Here is a 14,198-nt window from a genome sequence, read left to right on the forward strand (position 1 = left end):
GTGACGTTGGGAAGTTGCAAATCACAATGTGAGACTGAGTTAATGTTTGGCCTCAGTGTCATGACTGGATGCATTCATGCGCTCGCTGGGTCTTTTAAAATGTAACCAGTCCTCCTATAACTGCTTTACCAGCTCTCTATCACCAACCAAACCCCTAATACACTCAACATCATACATTCACCGCTTCCTCCGGTGAAACCCTGTTAGCAGGCGTCTTCTGGCCAGATAAAATGGAATAAATTTAGAGGCCTGTGTTGTCCAGGTGTAAAGGCTCAGAGGATTGACCGGATTTCACTCTAGAAAGAAAGAAAGAAAGAAAGAAAGAAAGAAAGAAAGAAAGAAAGAAGCTGATGCAGTCCGTCTCCCAACAAAACAGGAACTGATGGAAGAAAAAGATAACTGAAAAGAGACAAACAAAAGCAAATAATAGAGGCAAAGAAAGAAACAGCTGACAGGAGGTAAAACTAAAGCGGTGGATTTCTCAAGGTGGAGAGGATGTAACAAGGAAAAGAGACGGCTGAAAGAAAGGGAGCGTAAAAAAAAAAAAAATAAAGCAACTTGATGGGCTGCCAGAAGCACGACAAAGCAGTAAAACAACAGCAGAGACAGAAAGTGAGGCGCTAGCGAGCGATTGCATTCCTCCCCCCGCGCAGAGCAGGAGGGCGGAGCAACAATGAGACTATTTCAGTTGGTTTCATTTTCTTTGTCTGTAGACTTTAAAGGTTAAACCACAAAACACAACATCCCACCGCTTCCTGTCAACACAAACTCCCCCCATCTGCTTCCTCCTTAAACAAAACCTCCTCCTCCTCCTCCTCCTCCTCTTCCTCTCCTCCTCCTCTTCCTCTTCTCCTCCTCCTCCTCTTCCTCTCCTCCTCCTCCTCCTCCTCCTCCTCAGGTCATTTGGTAGTGAAATAATAAAATATAAACGTAATTTTCTCTGGCAGTGTTGTTCTTTCACCTTTACACAATATGACATCTCATATTACACTTTTGTGTGTGTGTGTGTGTGTGTGTGTGTGTGTGTGTGTGTGTGACTCCTCTTGCTGTCAGTTTGGGAAGGAGAGTTTGACACAACACACTCTGTTCATTAGCGCTTAACAGCTAACTCTGCACTGCTGCGCACACGTGTGTGTGTGTGTGTCGTCTCTTCAGTAACACGTCAACTCCTCCACTCTGAGGTGACACATTAAAACATTCTGGAATATTCTGCTCTGCATTAATTAGCATACATTTACATACTAACGAGCAGAGAGGAGCTGGATGCCGGCACGTGATTCAGTCGGGGAAAAAAAAAACATTTTTATCTGTGATTTAATTCTGTTTAGAAAATGTGGGGCAGTAATAGTGTTCATGTGACATGTATGTGCTGGAAGAGGGTGGGCTTTGTGGGGAAACTGAGGCTGGAAGAAAGGAAGACAGGAGGGGAGAAAGATAATGAACTACTGATGTAAGAAAGGAAAAAGAGGAAAGAGGGAAGGAAATACGATGAGAAAGGAAGGAAAGAAGGAAGGAAGGAGCGATGTGTGAAGAAAAATCATGACGGGCCATTGAAAGATGGAGGGTCAAAAGGAAGTAGAAAAAGGGTTAAGAAAGTAAGAAACATGATTTGCCACTGAAGGAAAGAAGCTGAGGAAGAAAACCGAAAGGAAGGAAAACAGGGAGGAAGAACAAAACAAGAAAGAAAGGAGTTGGGGTGTAAAGGAAAAATGGAAATAAGGGAATAGGATAGGAAAGAAGATAAAGGAGTTAAGCAGAAATAAAATGGAAAGAGGATGAAAGATGGAAAGAGGAAGGAAAAAAGGAAGTAGAAAATAGGTGAAAGAAAATTATATAAATCATTAAAGAAATTAAATACAAATAAAAGTATAAAATGTAAGGAAGGGAGGAATCAAAGAGGGAAAAGTAAAGAGGAAAGGAGGAGGAAGAAAGGAAAACATGAAGAAGGAGGAAGGAAGTTGTAAAATAATAAAATGAAGGAAATAAGGAGGAAGGAAAGGCAAACGTGATGAACAAATGAAGGAAGCAAAGAAGCAGGACGGAAGCAGGGGAGGAAGGAAGCAGGGGAGGACGGAAGGAAGCAGGGGAGGAAGGAAGCAGGGGAGGACGGACGGAAGCAGGGGAGGAAGGAAGCAGGGGAGGACGGACGGAAGCAGGGGAGGACGGAAGTTGTCAGCCACTAAAAGAAGAAAGGAAGAGAGGAAGGAAGTAAAAAACAGAGTGTAAAAGACAAACGAAATGTTCTCCTTCGCTTTGTTGAGCTCAGCAGGAGAAAAGAAATACAGCAGGACACCTGAAACACCCACACACACACTCATTCTTGCAAGCATCTACACACACACACTCGAGCAGGGTTTTTTTTTAACTCCTGCAGCTGCAGCGAACGCACACACACACACACACACACCGACACGCCTCAGTATGTGTGTCTGAGAGGAAGTGAAACGACAGAAAGTCTGAAGTGTGTCACTGTGTGTGTTATATGAGCAGTTGTGAAGGTCACTCCTGCTGAGCGCTGCTAGATACACACACACACACACACACACACACACACACACTTCCTCACTGTTTCTCACACGGTCTCGTTCTCTGAGAAATAGCGCAGGAAGTGGTGTGTTTTACATTTACAGTTTTAGAACAAAGGGAACTGGGTGGTTATGAACAGTAACACCAACATGGCCTGCAGACACACAACAACAAACGCCCAGAGAAAAATCCAACGACGCAAAATTGAATTAAATTCTGTTTTCTCTTTGCTAAATATGTGGACTGTCTAATGTTGATCATTCTCATATTTCTGTTTTCATTCCACGTGCTTCTCCGTGAGCGGATAAAACGTCAGATTAGTTCAAGAAAAGTTGATGTTCTGGATGTTTTAGATGTTTAAGGTTTGTCTGTTGAAAGTTGCTTAATGGGGAGTTAGCTGGTTTACGGCGCCCCCTGCTGGCAGAATGACTGAAAAGCAGCTAATATTCAAAGAATGTATGAAACACACAAAACATTATTTACAATGTCATTTATTCAATAAACGAATCACAATAAAAACGTAAATACAAGCAATATAAAAATTCAATAAACAGCTGGTTTGTTCGGGAAAGCTCAGTCCTTCCTTGTTTTGGGTTTGGGGGCTGAAACGGAGAGAGAGAGAGAGAGAGAGTGATGCTGTTAGAGAAAGGAAAAGACAAGAAAAAGAAGAGAAAACAGGAAGGAAGTTGGGAAGGCAATGAGCGGGAAGGAAGAACAGAACAAGAAAAGGAAGGAGTGAAGGGAAGTAGATGAGGGATGAAGGAATACGGGGGAAGGAAGAAAATAAGCAGAAACAAAGGGAAGATATTCTTCATAAATAGAAAGAAAAAAACAAAAGAGGAAGGAATTTAAGAGGGAAGTTGATACAACATGACACTGAGAGAAGGAAGAAGGAAGAAAGATGTTGTAAAATAAATAAACAATATGAACAGAAAAAGAAAACAAACAACAGTTTTAAGAAGTAATGTAAAGAAAGGGCAAGAAAGAAAGAATGGCAAAGAAGAAATTAATAAAGAGTTCCTGTGAAACAGCATAAAAACAAAAGTCTGAAAGGAGGAGAAAAGAAGAAACTAAAGAGGAGATGTAAGAAAAGATAAGACGAGGAGATGAGAATAGAGAAGATAAGAGAGGAGAAGAGAGGAGGAAAAGAAGAAGAGATAGATTCTGATCACCGTTTGGATTCTCCTGTTTGTAGAAAGTCTTCAGCATCTCTACAGCTTCTTCTGCTCTGTGCCCTGAAACACACTGCACACACACACACACACACACACACACACACACACACACACACACACACACACACACACTATAAGGACAAAAGTATGTGGACAGCCACATTTTATACACTGCTGCTGAAACAGCCTCCACTCTTTCAGGAAGGTTTTCTACCAGATTTAAGAATCAGGCTGCAGAGACTGAAAACACCCACAAACCTTTCCAAGGACAACACACACAATCACACACACACACACACACACACACACACACAAATACAATAAATTAGACAAACATAAAAAGACACCAGGGACAAACACAGACCTTGAACGTGCTCCCAGTCTGAGGTAAGCTTGCAGAGGAAACATCCAGGACTGAACCGCAGCCTCCAAACCGCTCGTTCCTGCAACCGTACACAACCACCGGGATATCTGCCAGCTGATGAAGGAACAACAGCTGTCGACACACACACACACACACACAGACCACACAAGAACACACACACAGGTTGGGGGGAGGATACTGAGGAGGCGCAGGGCTGCGGCACACATGATGCACGGCTCCACTGTGACGTACAGCGCCGTTCGCTCGCACACGCTGCTCACATCCAGGTTGCTGTGACGACACCAGGCCAGGAGCTGGTCCAGGGCCACCATCTCAGCGTGGCGAGTGGCCTAATACACACACACACACACACACACACACACACACACAAGAGACAGACACATGTTGTGCATAGCTTGGCTGTCACTTTCTCTTTGAGCTGGATGAACCTAATGCCATACTCCCTTTGAAATTCAAGGTTTTAAGAGTTGAAGTTTAGCTGTAATTAAATGTGCTACATAAATAAAATTGCCTTGCTCTAAATTGTAGTGGTTTGTTTTTACTGACTGAAAAAAAAAAAACCCAACACAAACTGACTAACTGACTTCTGCACGGGGCTCAGTCTCAAGGTTTCCCCAGACTGGATGCACATTCTTCATTTGTTCCTACATTTTTGGTCTCGTTGACTTCGTTCCGTCCTTTTCCAATGACTTGATTGCTGTAGACCATCAGACATCCAACCGGCACCTCTCCGTTCTCCAGAGCATCTTTGGCCTGCAGCCATCACATCCACAGCAGGTCAACACACAGCAACCGACACATGAACAGTGTGAACGCATTATAACACAATGATAATGTCACTGACGGTATCTTTATGTAGATTATAGCTGAAACCAGCAATTACTTCCATACCATCCATTAATCTGTTAATTAATTTACATTAACTGATAAATAAGTGACTGAAAAGACTGTTAACTGTTTGTTTTGCATTATAACCTTGTAACACTGCACATGTACAGGACCACATTCAACTTTATTGTCTCTATTTTATATTTCTTTTATTTGTTTTTAGTCTCTTTTCTGCTCCTTGCACGGAGCATGAATTTAAACTCTCACTTTATCTCCAAGAGTTGAGCTTCAACTAGTAACGTTAGATAACGTGGCACTCTTTAACAATCTATATCCTCTTAACGTGTAAAATAATAAACAATAACACAATGACCGACTGATTGATTACAATCAATAGCATTGATCACCCACCGTGTCAAACGCGTCGTCCATCCACTTCTCGATTTCCTCATCGCTCGGATGAAAACACTCCGCGGCTCTAAGGCCCTCGTCTGTTCCCATGGCAACCGTCAACACTGACCTCCGCTGAATAAGAAGTCATACGGCTGTTCGCATTATGTTGAGTGTTTGTGGCTCATGGCTTATTATTATTATTATTATTATTATTAGTCACGCGTTTTTCCCTCGTTGTAGTTTAACCCACGCCGGCAGGGGAAGATAGCACCGGACGGACCGCTCCCCAGACATTAGCAGTCGATCTCCACGCTACCTGCCGATGTTGTCAAGTTGCCTGCAGTTGGTGAGGTGGAAAACCGGAAACAGAGAGGTTTTACGTATAAAATAAAAGCTGGAATCTATTTTTCTCCAGAATGAAAGACTCCCTGTTTTAGGGTTTGACAGAAATCAGGTTTTTAAAGATATATTGTGTAGAGCTATGATCCCAATATTATCTGGATGATGTTAGATTATTACAGATATATTTATCAGTTTATAGTATGGAGTGACTAGAAAGGCCAAAGGTATGTTTTAGGTATTTGTCCTGACATATGTTGGTCACAAACGAAATTTAAATGGTTCTCATTAAAAGCGTTGATATTATTTCTTTATAAAAAATATAATTTTTGGTCCAAAATGATCATTAGATTTTTTTTAAATTACTAAATAAATTATTCAAAATTTAATTTTGGCTCTGTCTTTACTTATATTATGTCTGTATAGTCTTTTATGCGACGGTTATGGTCTAAATATAACCACAGTAAGCACTTTGCCATGAAAGTTTCACCCTCACTTCGGGTTTTATTTTGAAATTAACAACCGGAAGTTCTGTTACTTACTCTGCCTAGCTTGACCGACATACTTTGGCACTTTTGACAGTTAGCATGATAGCAGCTAGCTAGCCGGAAAAACTCCTCAGATATCATGCCAGCAAAACAGTCCGCACAAAGTTAAAAGTGTTTTTAGTTTCCGAACTCGTCACAGTCCGAGGATGTTTTCATCTGTCTGGAATTTTGTCAAACGCCACAAAAGGAAATTTATTTTCACCGGAGCTGTAGTTGGAGGTAAGAGTTAGCTCCTGAGCTAGCTGGTAACTTTAGCGACACGCCGGACTGCGCTCACAAATCTCGATGTTTAATATTTTCTTACTCACCAGGAGAACTTGTGTTTGTAAAAATATATATTTCAACAGCTTGTAAGAATTGTTTAGTATGTCTCTTCACTTCGGCGTCTATATTCTCGTCCAATCATCCTCATTAAAGTCTTTAGGTGTAATGTTAACCTCAAGTTAATACTTCATGGAAAAGAACCAAATATTGACTCTAATGTACACTGCGTGGTTTGCTGGTTATATACTGCGTTTAAAATGACTTGTAATGATTAAGTGAGAGTATTAAGAGGATTTGCATTTAAGTGAGACATCTTATCCATTATCGCCTTTCTGCGAGGCGATGATGAAACATGGTAATTAAACCAAAGTGCTGACCACTGAGTGTCTGGGTTGTTTATCTCCTGTGGCTTTATGGAAACCGCAGCTGGGCTCATCCTGTTGTCTAGTTCAGATCCAGCACTGGTGTTTAAAATCATTAAGTTTGTGTGTTTGTTAAATATTAATAAGGTTTTTGCTGATTCTGTGTGTTTATGATTTGTTTTCTGGCATGAACTGGTCAAATTCAAATGTAGAAATAAAAGTATGTAATGTTGGCAGCATCTATCTTTAACAAGGCGCATTGCTGGTGACTCTACATGCAGTTGAGACCTGAGGGTTATTGCCTGTGCTGCTTGATATAAGTTAGTATTACTTCCAGGGCTGCATCATATGGTAAATAAAACCCATGATATTGTGATTATTTTTGACAGATATTACAATATAAGTTGTGGGAATGATTGTCTTTGCATGAAATTTAATTTTCACCCCCCCAAAAAAACCCCAATTAAATCATGTGTTTGGGGTCTGTACCAAACCAAACATGTTTTCTTTAATCTGGAGAACAACACCTTGCACTTGGCCATATGGAGATCTTTGATAATATGTCGATTAATTGTGCAAACCTGACTACTTCTCACTTGTTGCCGGTCCTCCAGGAGTGTACTTCCTGGGTAAATATGCCCAGAAGAAGATCAGGGAGATCCAGGAGAAAGAGGCGACCGATTACATCGCTCAGGCCAGACGACAGTTCCACTTTGAAAGCAACCAGAGGACCTGCAACATGACCGGTGAGGACTTTACACAGGTCCTATGGAAAACTGAGAGATCATCTTTGCTCAACAGCACAAGCCATTTTAGATTTGACTGCACTAGATCATATATATATATGTGTGTGTGTGTGTGTGTGTGTGTTGCAGTGCTGTCCATGCTCCCTCCTCTGAAAGAAGCCATCATCAATCAACTGAATTCAGAAAACCTAACTGCACTACTCAAGACCAAGTGAGTACAAGTTCCTTTTACGGTTAGATTCAGTAGGATTTGTTTGTTTCCTAATGCACTTGTACACACTTCTCTACACTTTTTGTATATCTAAGGCTAAAATAGTGTTGATTGTTTTAAGCAGATATGCCATTGTAGATATAGTTGTCGTGCTAAATACCCGTGTTGAAGTATTACCTTTCTGTGTGTAGAGAAATAGAAAGTGTGCCGTGAAGTGCAATGTAACTCGCACTCTTGATGATGTAAAAACAAACCAGTAATGCTTCTTTTTCTCCTTTCACACATTGTCTCACAGACCAGCCAATAAACTGGAAATCTGGGAAGATTTAAAGATCCTCAGTAAGTTTTTGTTCTTCACATCAGACTAAACCATCTCATACGCTGTGAAGTGTCACACATTAATCCCGCTCTGCTTCACAAGAGAAAAACTGCCACCTTTTAAATTTCTTTGGTTTTTCTCATGTGAAACTTGTTGTCTCGTTCAGGTTTCACCCGCACCGTCGTCGGGGTGTACAGCACCTGCATGCTGGTGGTTCTGCTGAGAGTCCAGTTGAACATCATAGGAGGTTACCTGTACCTGGACAACTCCATAGGCAAGAACACAATGGTGAGAAACACAATATTCAGAAGCTTCACTTATAGAACCGGTAAGAACACAGTAGTAACTAATCCAGCTGTGTTAGTGTCTGCTGTTCACGTTATTGGAGTAAAACTGTAGAGACGTGTAGAGACGTCACTCTGATGTTACTTATAAGTATATATTAGTATATTATACCATCATATTGTCCCAGATTCTGGTGACGTCATCATTAAATGTCTTGTTTGCTCTGACCACCAGACCAAAACCCAAAGATGTTCACTTTAAGATGATATAAAACAAAAAGAAAAACAGTTGTCGGATCAATAAGTACATCACTGCACATGCAAACCTGTTTCCGATCGGTATACAGCGAGGGAAATGTACGTACACTCACTTTGAACATTATTATTATCATTCAGCCAAATAATCACAAACTCGCTTCAGGCACATTGAATATTTAATGTAAATCTACAAGGGGAGGGAGAAGATCAAAAATAGCTATTTAAATATTTACAAACTATTTACATAGAAGCTATGCAAACACCCTAATCCAGAGATCTGAAGAGAAAGAGTGAGAGGAAAGGTCAAACGTGACCCGCCACGCCACCACACCTACTGCACGCCCCTAGAGGAGAGGGAGAGACCCCGGGACTGCGAGTACTCTCAGCAGCATGCATGGGAAGGAGTTAAATGAAATATAAATATTTACATATGTGTGTGTGTTATTTATGTGTTTGTTTGTTTTTTGTCTCAGACTCCTCTGGCCCCCCCAGACGTCCAGCAGCAGTACCTGTCCAGTATCCAACATCTACTGGGAGACGGTAGGATGGAGATGTACACGCAGACACGTTTAACCCTGTTCATCCTTGCTTCCGTCAGTCTGTCAGAGTTTTATACCTCCACGTCTGTCTGTCTCCAGGTTTGACAGAGTTGATGACAGTAGTGAAGAAGGCAGTACAGAACTCGCTGGGAGGGTGAGTGCATGCAACTAATGATTACTTTCAGTTGCATTATTATATTGTTTGGTTAATTTTTTTATTGTTCAGTCTTTACAATGTCAGAAAATAGGGTCAGACAAGTTCCCAGAGCACCATGTGACATTTTCAAATCAACACAGACAGTCCAAAACAACCAACATGTTTAATTACATTCATTTTTGCTTCATAAGTAAACAGTTGTTGATTATTTCTCTGTTGGTTGGCAGCATGTCTCTGAAGCAGAGCCTGTCTCTGCTGGAGTTGGAGCAGCAGTTGAGTTGGATCCGAGCGGAGGTGGAGTCCGGCTCCGAGCGGCCGCTGTCCTGGTACATGCTGGCTGACGACGAGAACGCGCTCGCCGACCAGGTCACTACACACACAGTACGACGAGCTGTATTCACAGCATCACAGCGTCTGCTTGTTTAACCAGTCCTCTCTTGTGCTCAGGCGTGTGGGCTGACAGAAAACGATGCTGTGACCATCAGACTGTTAAACGAGACCAGAGACATGTTGGACAGGTAAACGCCACACCTGTGTTTGTACGCCTGTAGACTTGTGTGTTCTGGGATTCTGACGTGTGCGTTTGTGACTCCAGTCCAGACTTCTCCACCGTCCTGAACGCCTGTTTGAACCGAGGTTTCTCTCGTCTGCTGGACAACCTGGCCGAGTTCTTCCGCCCACCTCCCGGTGACTCCGCCCCCAGCTCTGCAGCCGATAGGTCAGCTGCTTGACCTTAAAAACCACTAATATTCTGTTCAGTAAATTATTTCCCCCTGCTAATTATAACGATGACTATTAATTATAAAGAATTACATAATTTAACTGTCAAACCTCTCAGCAGTGATTCAGAAATATTACAAAGGTTCCAGTTATTTGGTCACTGCTGCAGAAAGTTTGTTTGTTTGTTTGTTTGTTTGTTTGTTTTTAAGTGCAGACGCACAGCTCCATGTTGACATTGAACTGAACTGACTGCTTTCTGTCTGTCTGTCTGTCTTCTGTCTGTCTGTCTGTCTACTCAGTCTTGCTGCAGTCAGTCTGCCGCTGGCGAAGATCATCCCCATCGTCAATGGTCAGATCAACACCATCTGCAGCGAGACTCCCAGCCACTTTGTTCAGGTGAAACCAGGCTTCATTTGTTTCTTTTGTTCAGACACACAAACATCACAAACATCACAGTCAGGAAGCAGAGAGAACCAACTTCAGGAAGATTTACTTTGAACACTGACTTTCACCTCTTAATATTTAATATTTGTGGGTTTGCATTTAAAGAAGGTGAAATACTCGGACAACCAGATTTTAAACCAAATCCACATCTGAGGTTAATGGTCTACTGGTCAGTCAGACAGCAGATAAGCAGGTCAGGCTGCAGTTGTTTGTTGTGTTTGGCTGATATTGTGCCAACTCAGTAATCAGAAAGTCCACACTACAGATGTTTTATTTTAGAGACTCTGAACTGTTCTTTAATCTTTTTCATCTGCACTTTTTGGCTGTTCATTAACACTGACTGCTACAGCTAGGTATCAGACCTTTATACCTTTTTTAGTAGCGACTCAAATGTGTGATAGCAGTGAGCCAAGAACCAAAACCTGGCATCAGATGTCTTCTCTACTTATTCTTGTATATAAAAGTTTTAGATTCAATTCATGTTTTATTTTTTTAAACTGACTTTTATTAATGCACATTTCTTTCTTTCTTATTTATAAAAGTAGTTTTGTAGGAAATTTCTCAATTTGGTATTAAAACCCAAACTTAAAAAATACCCTGCACTACTGACTGCTCAAATAATAAATGTTGCATGTCTGGCATTGTTAGAACATGATAAATTATTTTAACGTGTGAATTAACTCTAAAACCTCTTAATGGGTGATTCCCACCTTTGTACAAGTTAATTTTGAAAATAAAAGCACATTTTAAAGGCCAGAATCAGCCAAAGCAGAATAACTATTATCACTCCTTACTCGTCTGTATGTTACAACTCTGCAAGTGTCTCTGACTTTCTGTCGCTCTGTCTCAGGACTTGCTGATGAACGACCAGGTCAAGGAGTTTGCGGCCAACGTCTATGAGACCTTCAGTGCGCCACAGGAGCTGCAGAAATAATCAACCAAGCACGAAGAGAAGAGAAAGGGAAAATTAGAGAGGATGAAAAGAGGGATGAAAACAGAAATAACAAAAGCCTGGACTGTTAATCCCTTCTTCCTTTCTGTGAGACACTTTTCTTCTCCCAGTCCTGCAGACTTTTCATTTTGACGGCGGGGATTCACGACAAGGCGGCAGTGGGTGTTTCTGTGTCCCCTCTGGGAAAATTATGGATTACAGAACTGGTGGAGGAAGAGGAGACTTGCTCTGGGGTTTGTAGTCACAGCAGGGCCTGTGATTAACTCTGGGACCACTGCATCTTGGGAACTGGAGTCTTATTTAACCTGGTAATTTGGGTTTTATTTACCCCAAGAGGTAAAGAACACACACTGAGAAAAGAACGGATCTCCAAATAAACTCTTTTCCAACATGACGATCCTGAAACACCGTCAGTTTATAATGATGATATTATAGATTTTCCCCTTTTCCAGTACACAGCAGTGGTGAGTGTTTCCATACGAGAAGGGTTTACAATGTGTAAAGGTTTTCTTCTTTCCTTTCTTTCCTTTCACAGCGTCATCCAGGTGGTAGTGGGATGTTTGTTGGGTTGGACCGATGTGGGCTGATACTGAGGTGATTTTATTTAATTTTTCTGCTAATATTCAGTGTTTTTAAAATGGTGGAAACGTCAGCAGCAGTTTTGTGGGTAATTTGGAGATATTACAGTTTACAGCTAAGAACGTGATTATCAATGAGTGAGAAGATGAACAAGCTGTATTTTCACAGCCATTGTCATTGATTAATTCCAAATTTAATATATGTATCAGAGGTGGGTGACTTTAAGTGGTCAAAATCTTACTTTTAATAAAACACTAATGTTAACAAACTCCTATCAGTCCAACCGCAGTTGTGTGTAGTTGCTCTTTTTCCATCTAAAAGACAACAGTTCACTTGTTTTGGTGCAGAGTCAAAAATGAGGACATGTAGACATTTCTGAAAAACAATCTATAAATACCGGTATGTGTTTTGGAGCATTTAATCCAGTGTCCTTTTCCCAGTGTAGTTCTTTTTCTGTCCACAAGGTGTCACTCTTCTTCAGCTGGTGTGTGAGACTCCCTCTGCATTGCCATCCTTTTGCTTTTCATATGAAGGACTTTATTCCAAAATTTAATTAAATAAAAGTTTTGTATTTGTGATTCTGTCCATGACAGTATTGGTATTGATCCTCGTTTGCATTGTAAAACGGTTAAACCTACTACAAGGAGTTTTTACCTGGTTATGAAACGGTCCCAATTTAATACTGACCCCTCTATATGACCTACGTAAACACAACAAGACTTATTGAAAAGCTGAAAGGATTTTAAAGCACACATTTTGACTAATAACATAACATTAACGATGGCTCCATTCCATTCAGTGTAAGCCATGTCAGTCGGTGAGCGTGCACAACACCAGAGCCCTGCTACTGGCTTATCTAAATGGAATGCAGCCATTATTGATATTATATGTGCTTTTCCTGCTTTGACGAGACAAAACATCTGCAGTGAAGAGGGTCTATTACAGGAGCGTTATCCAGGAAGCCAACAGATGTGTGAAACTCCATCCCACCACCTCTGATTAGCTACTTCAATAAATCGGGTGTGTTGGGCCAGTGGAGAGCTGGTTAACACACCGAGACTGGAAATACCCAGCACTTGGGGTCTCCAGGAGCAGCATTAAAGTGACTTTAGGGGACAGTTCAGTGAGACCAGGGGAAGGTGATTTTTTACATTATATCACAACTGACAGTTTCATCGAAGCGGATCTGTTAGCGGTGGCTTTCACTTTTGAATTCTATACTTTCATTTACTCTATATTGTTTCAGTCGTTTACTTAGATCACTGTAACCATAGTAAAATACCTCTCAGAGCATTACTTTACTACTCTGACAGATCAAATACTACTTAAGCTTTAATTTGTCCCACCTCGGTGATACACGGGCAGGGTTTGCTACCTATGGAGGTAAAGCTGCAAAGCAAAGGTAAAGCTCCTAAATGAATAGTAGAGGAAAAGCTGCTGATGTCATAAAACTGGAAGAAGTTAAAATATGCTTTGGTGACTGTTGGGATTCACCAGAAACCAGATTGTGGAGAGAAAGAATCCACCTCCTTTCAGTCTTTGTCTGTGGGTCATATGAGAGCAGGTAACCTGTAGCTTTAGGCCAGTTTCCTTCTCATTGAGATAACATCAGCTGACAGTCCCTCTAACTTAGTTCCTGATCCCTCGATGACTTAAACTGTCAGGTGAGAATGTAAATCTCTATGTAATCAATAATGTTATGCCTTTTGAAGCATAGCATCCTGAATGACAGCTGAAATGTATGTTTGTAGCAATTTACTGAAGAGATAATAAACATCAAATGAGATTTCATATACATTCTTTATTTTGTGTTTCCTTAAAAGAAAAAAAAAATCTGTCCAAATTCTTAACAACAAGTTTACTTTCCATCAAGCCAATTATTAACCAGGAAATAAAATGATCATGTCAACATTGTGCAGTAACAGATGAGAGGATGATGTCATCTCTCCTGTTTGGTAGTTTACACATGAACTAATGAAAGTTAGTAGTAGTTTAGCACATTAGGTTGCTAGTTGCTAATTAGCACTAAACACTAACTACAGCTGAAGTTGATGGGGTTTTTTTTTTTTATTAGTTTTGCAATATGGGACAGAAGATCACCAAAGTATATACAATTCATCTTGATGGACACAAAAATGTCAGCAGCAGATTTCATGGCAATCAATCCAA

At 40.9% G+C, this 14,198-nt stretch overlaps 2 protein-coding genes across 2 annotated transcripts; one reads left to right on the forward strand and one right to left on the reverse strand.

Moving 5' to 3' along the window:
- Positions 1–3,001: 3,001 nt before the first annotated feature.
- Positions 3,002–5,648, reverse strand: adat2 (adenosine deaminase tRNA specific 2). The gene is made up of 6 exons (XM_051408436.1): positions 5,326–5,648; positions 4,735–4,839; positions 4,265–4,415; positions 4,066–4,172; positions 3,699–3,771; positions 3,002–3,128 (listed from the first exon to the last, which is right to left on the reverse strand). The coding sequence occupies exons 1-6, from the start codon at positions 5,413–5,415 to the stop codon at positions 3,100–3,102; spliced, it is 555 nt and encodes a 184-aa protein (XP_051264396.1). The 5' UTR covers positions 5,416–5,648; the 3' UTR covers positions 3,002–3,099.
- Positions 5,649–6,198: 550 nt separating this feature from the next.
- On the forward strand, positions 6,199–13,820 carry pex3 (peroxisomal biogenesis factor 3). The gene is made up of 12 exons (XM_051408417.1): positions 6,199–6,413; positions 7,435–7,566; positions 7,696–7,777; positions 8,073–8,116; positions 8,263–8,384; positions 9,112–9,178; positions 9,277–9,331; positions 9,562–9,700; positions 9,782–9,852; positions 9,930–10,052; positions 10,354–10,450; positions 11,349–13,820. The coding sequence occupies exons 1-12, from the start codon at positions 6,341–6,343 to the stop codon at positions 11,430–11,432; spliced, it is 1,089 nt and encodes a 362-aa protein (XP_051264377.1). The 5' UTR covers positions 6,199–6,340; the 3' UTR covers positions 11,433–13,820.
- Positions 13,821–14,198: the final 378 nt, after the last annotated feature.

The sequence above is a fragment of the Dicentrarchus labrax genome, unplaced genomic scaffold (genome assembly GCF_905237075.1).
Source record: "Dicentrarchus labrax unplaced genomic scaffold, dlabrax2021, whole genome shotgun sequence".
NCBI lineage: Eukaryota > Metazoa > Chordata > Actinopteri > Moronidae > Dicentrarchus > Dicentrarchus labrax.

Coding starts and splice junctions, on each gene's coding strand:
- adat2 (XM_051408436.1), bottom strand. CDS start 5,415: ATGGGAACAGACGAGGGCCTTAGAGCCGCGGAGTGTTTTCATCCGAGC. Junction 4,840..5,325: donor TGGACGACGCGTTTGACACG/GTGGGTGATCAA, acceptor TGATGGCTGCAG/GCCAAAGATGCTCTGGAGAA. Junction 3,129..3,698: donor CAAACAGGAGAATCCAAACG/GTGATCAGAATC, acceptor TCTCCGTTTCAG/CCCCCAAACCCAAAACAAGG.
- pex3 (XM_051408417.1), top strand. CDS start 6,341: ATGTTTTCATCTGTCTGGAATTTTGTCAAACGCCACAAAAGGAAATTT. Junction 7,567..7,695: donor GAGGACCTGCAACATGACCG/GTGAGGACTTTA, acceptor TGTGTGTTGCAG/TGCTGTCCATGCTCCCTCCT. Junction 8,385..9,111: donor CCATAGGCAAGAACACAATG/GTGAGAAACACA, acceptor TTTTTGTCTCAG/ACTCCTCTGGCCCCCCCAGA.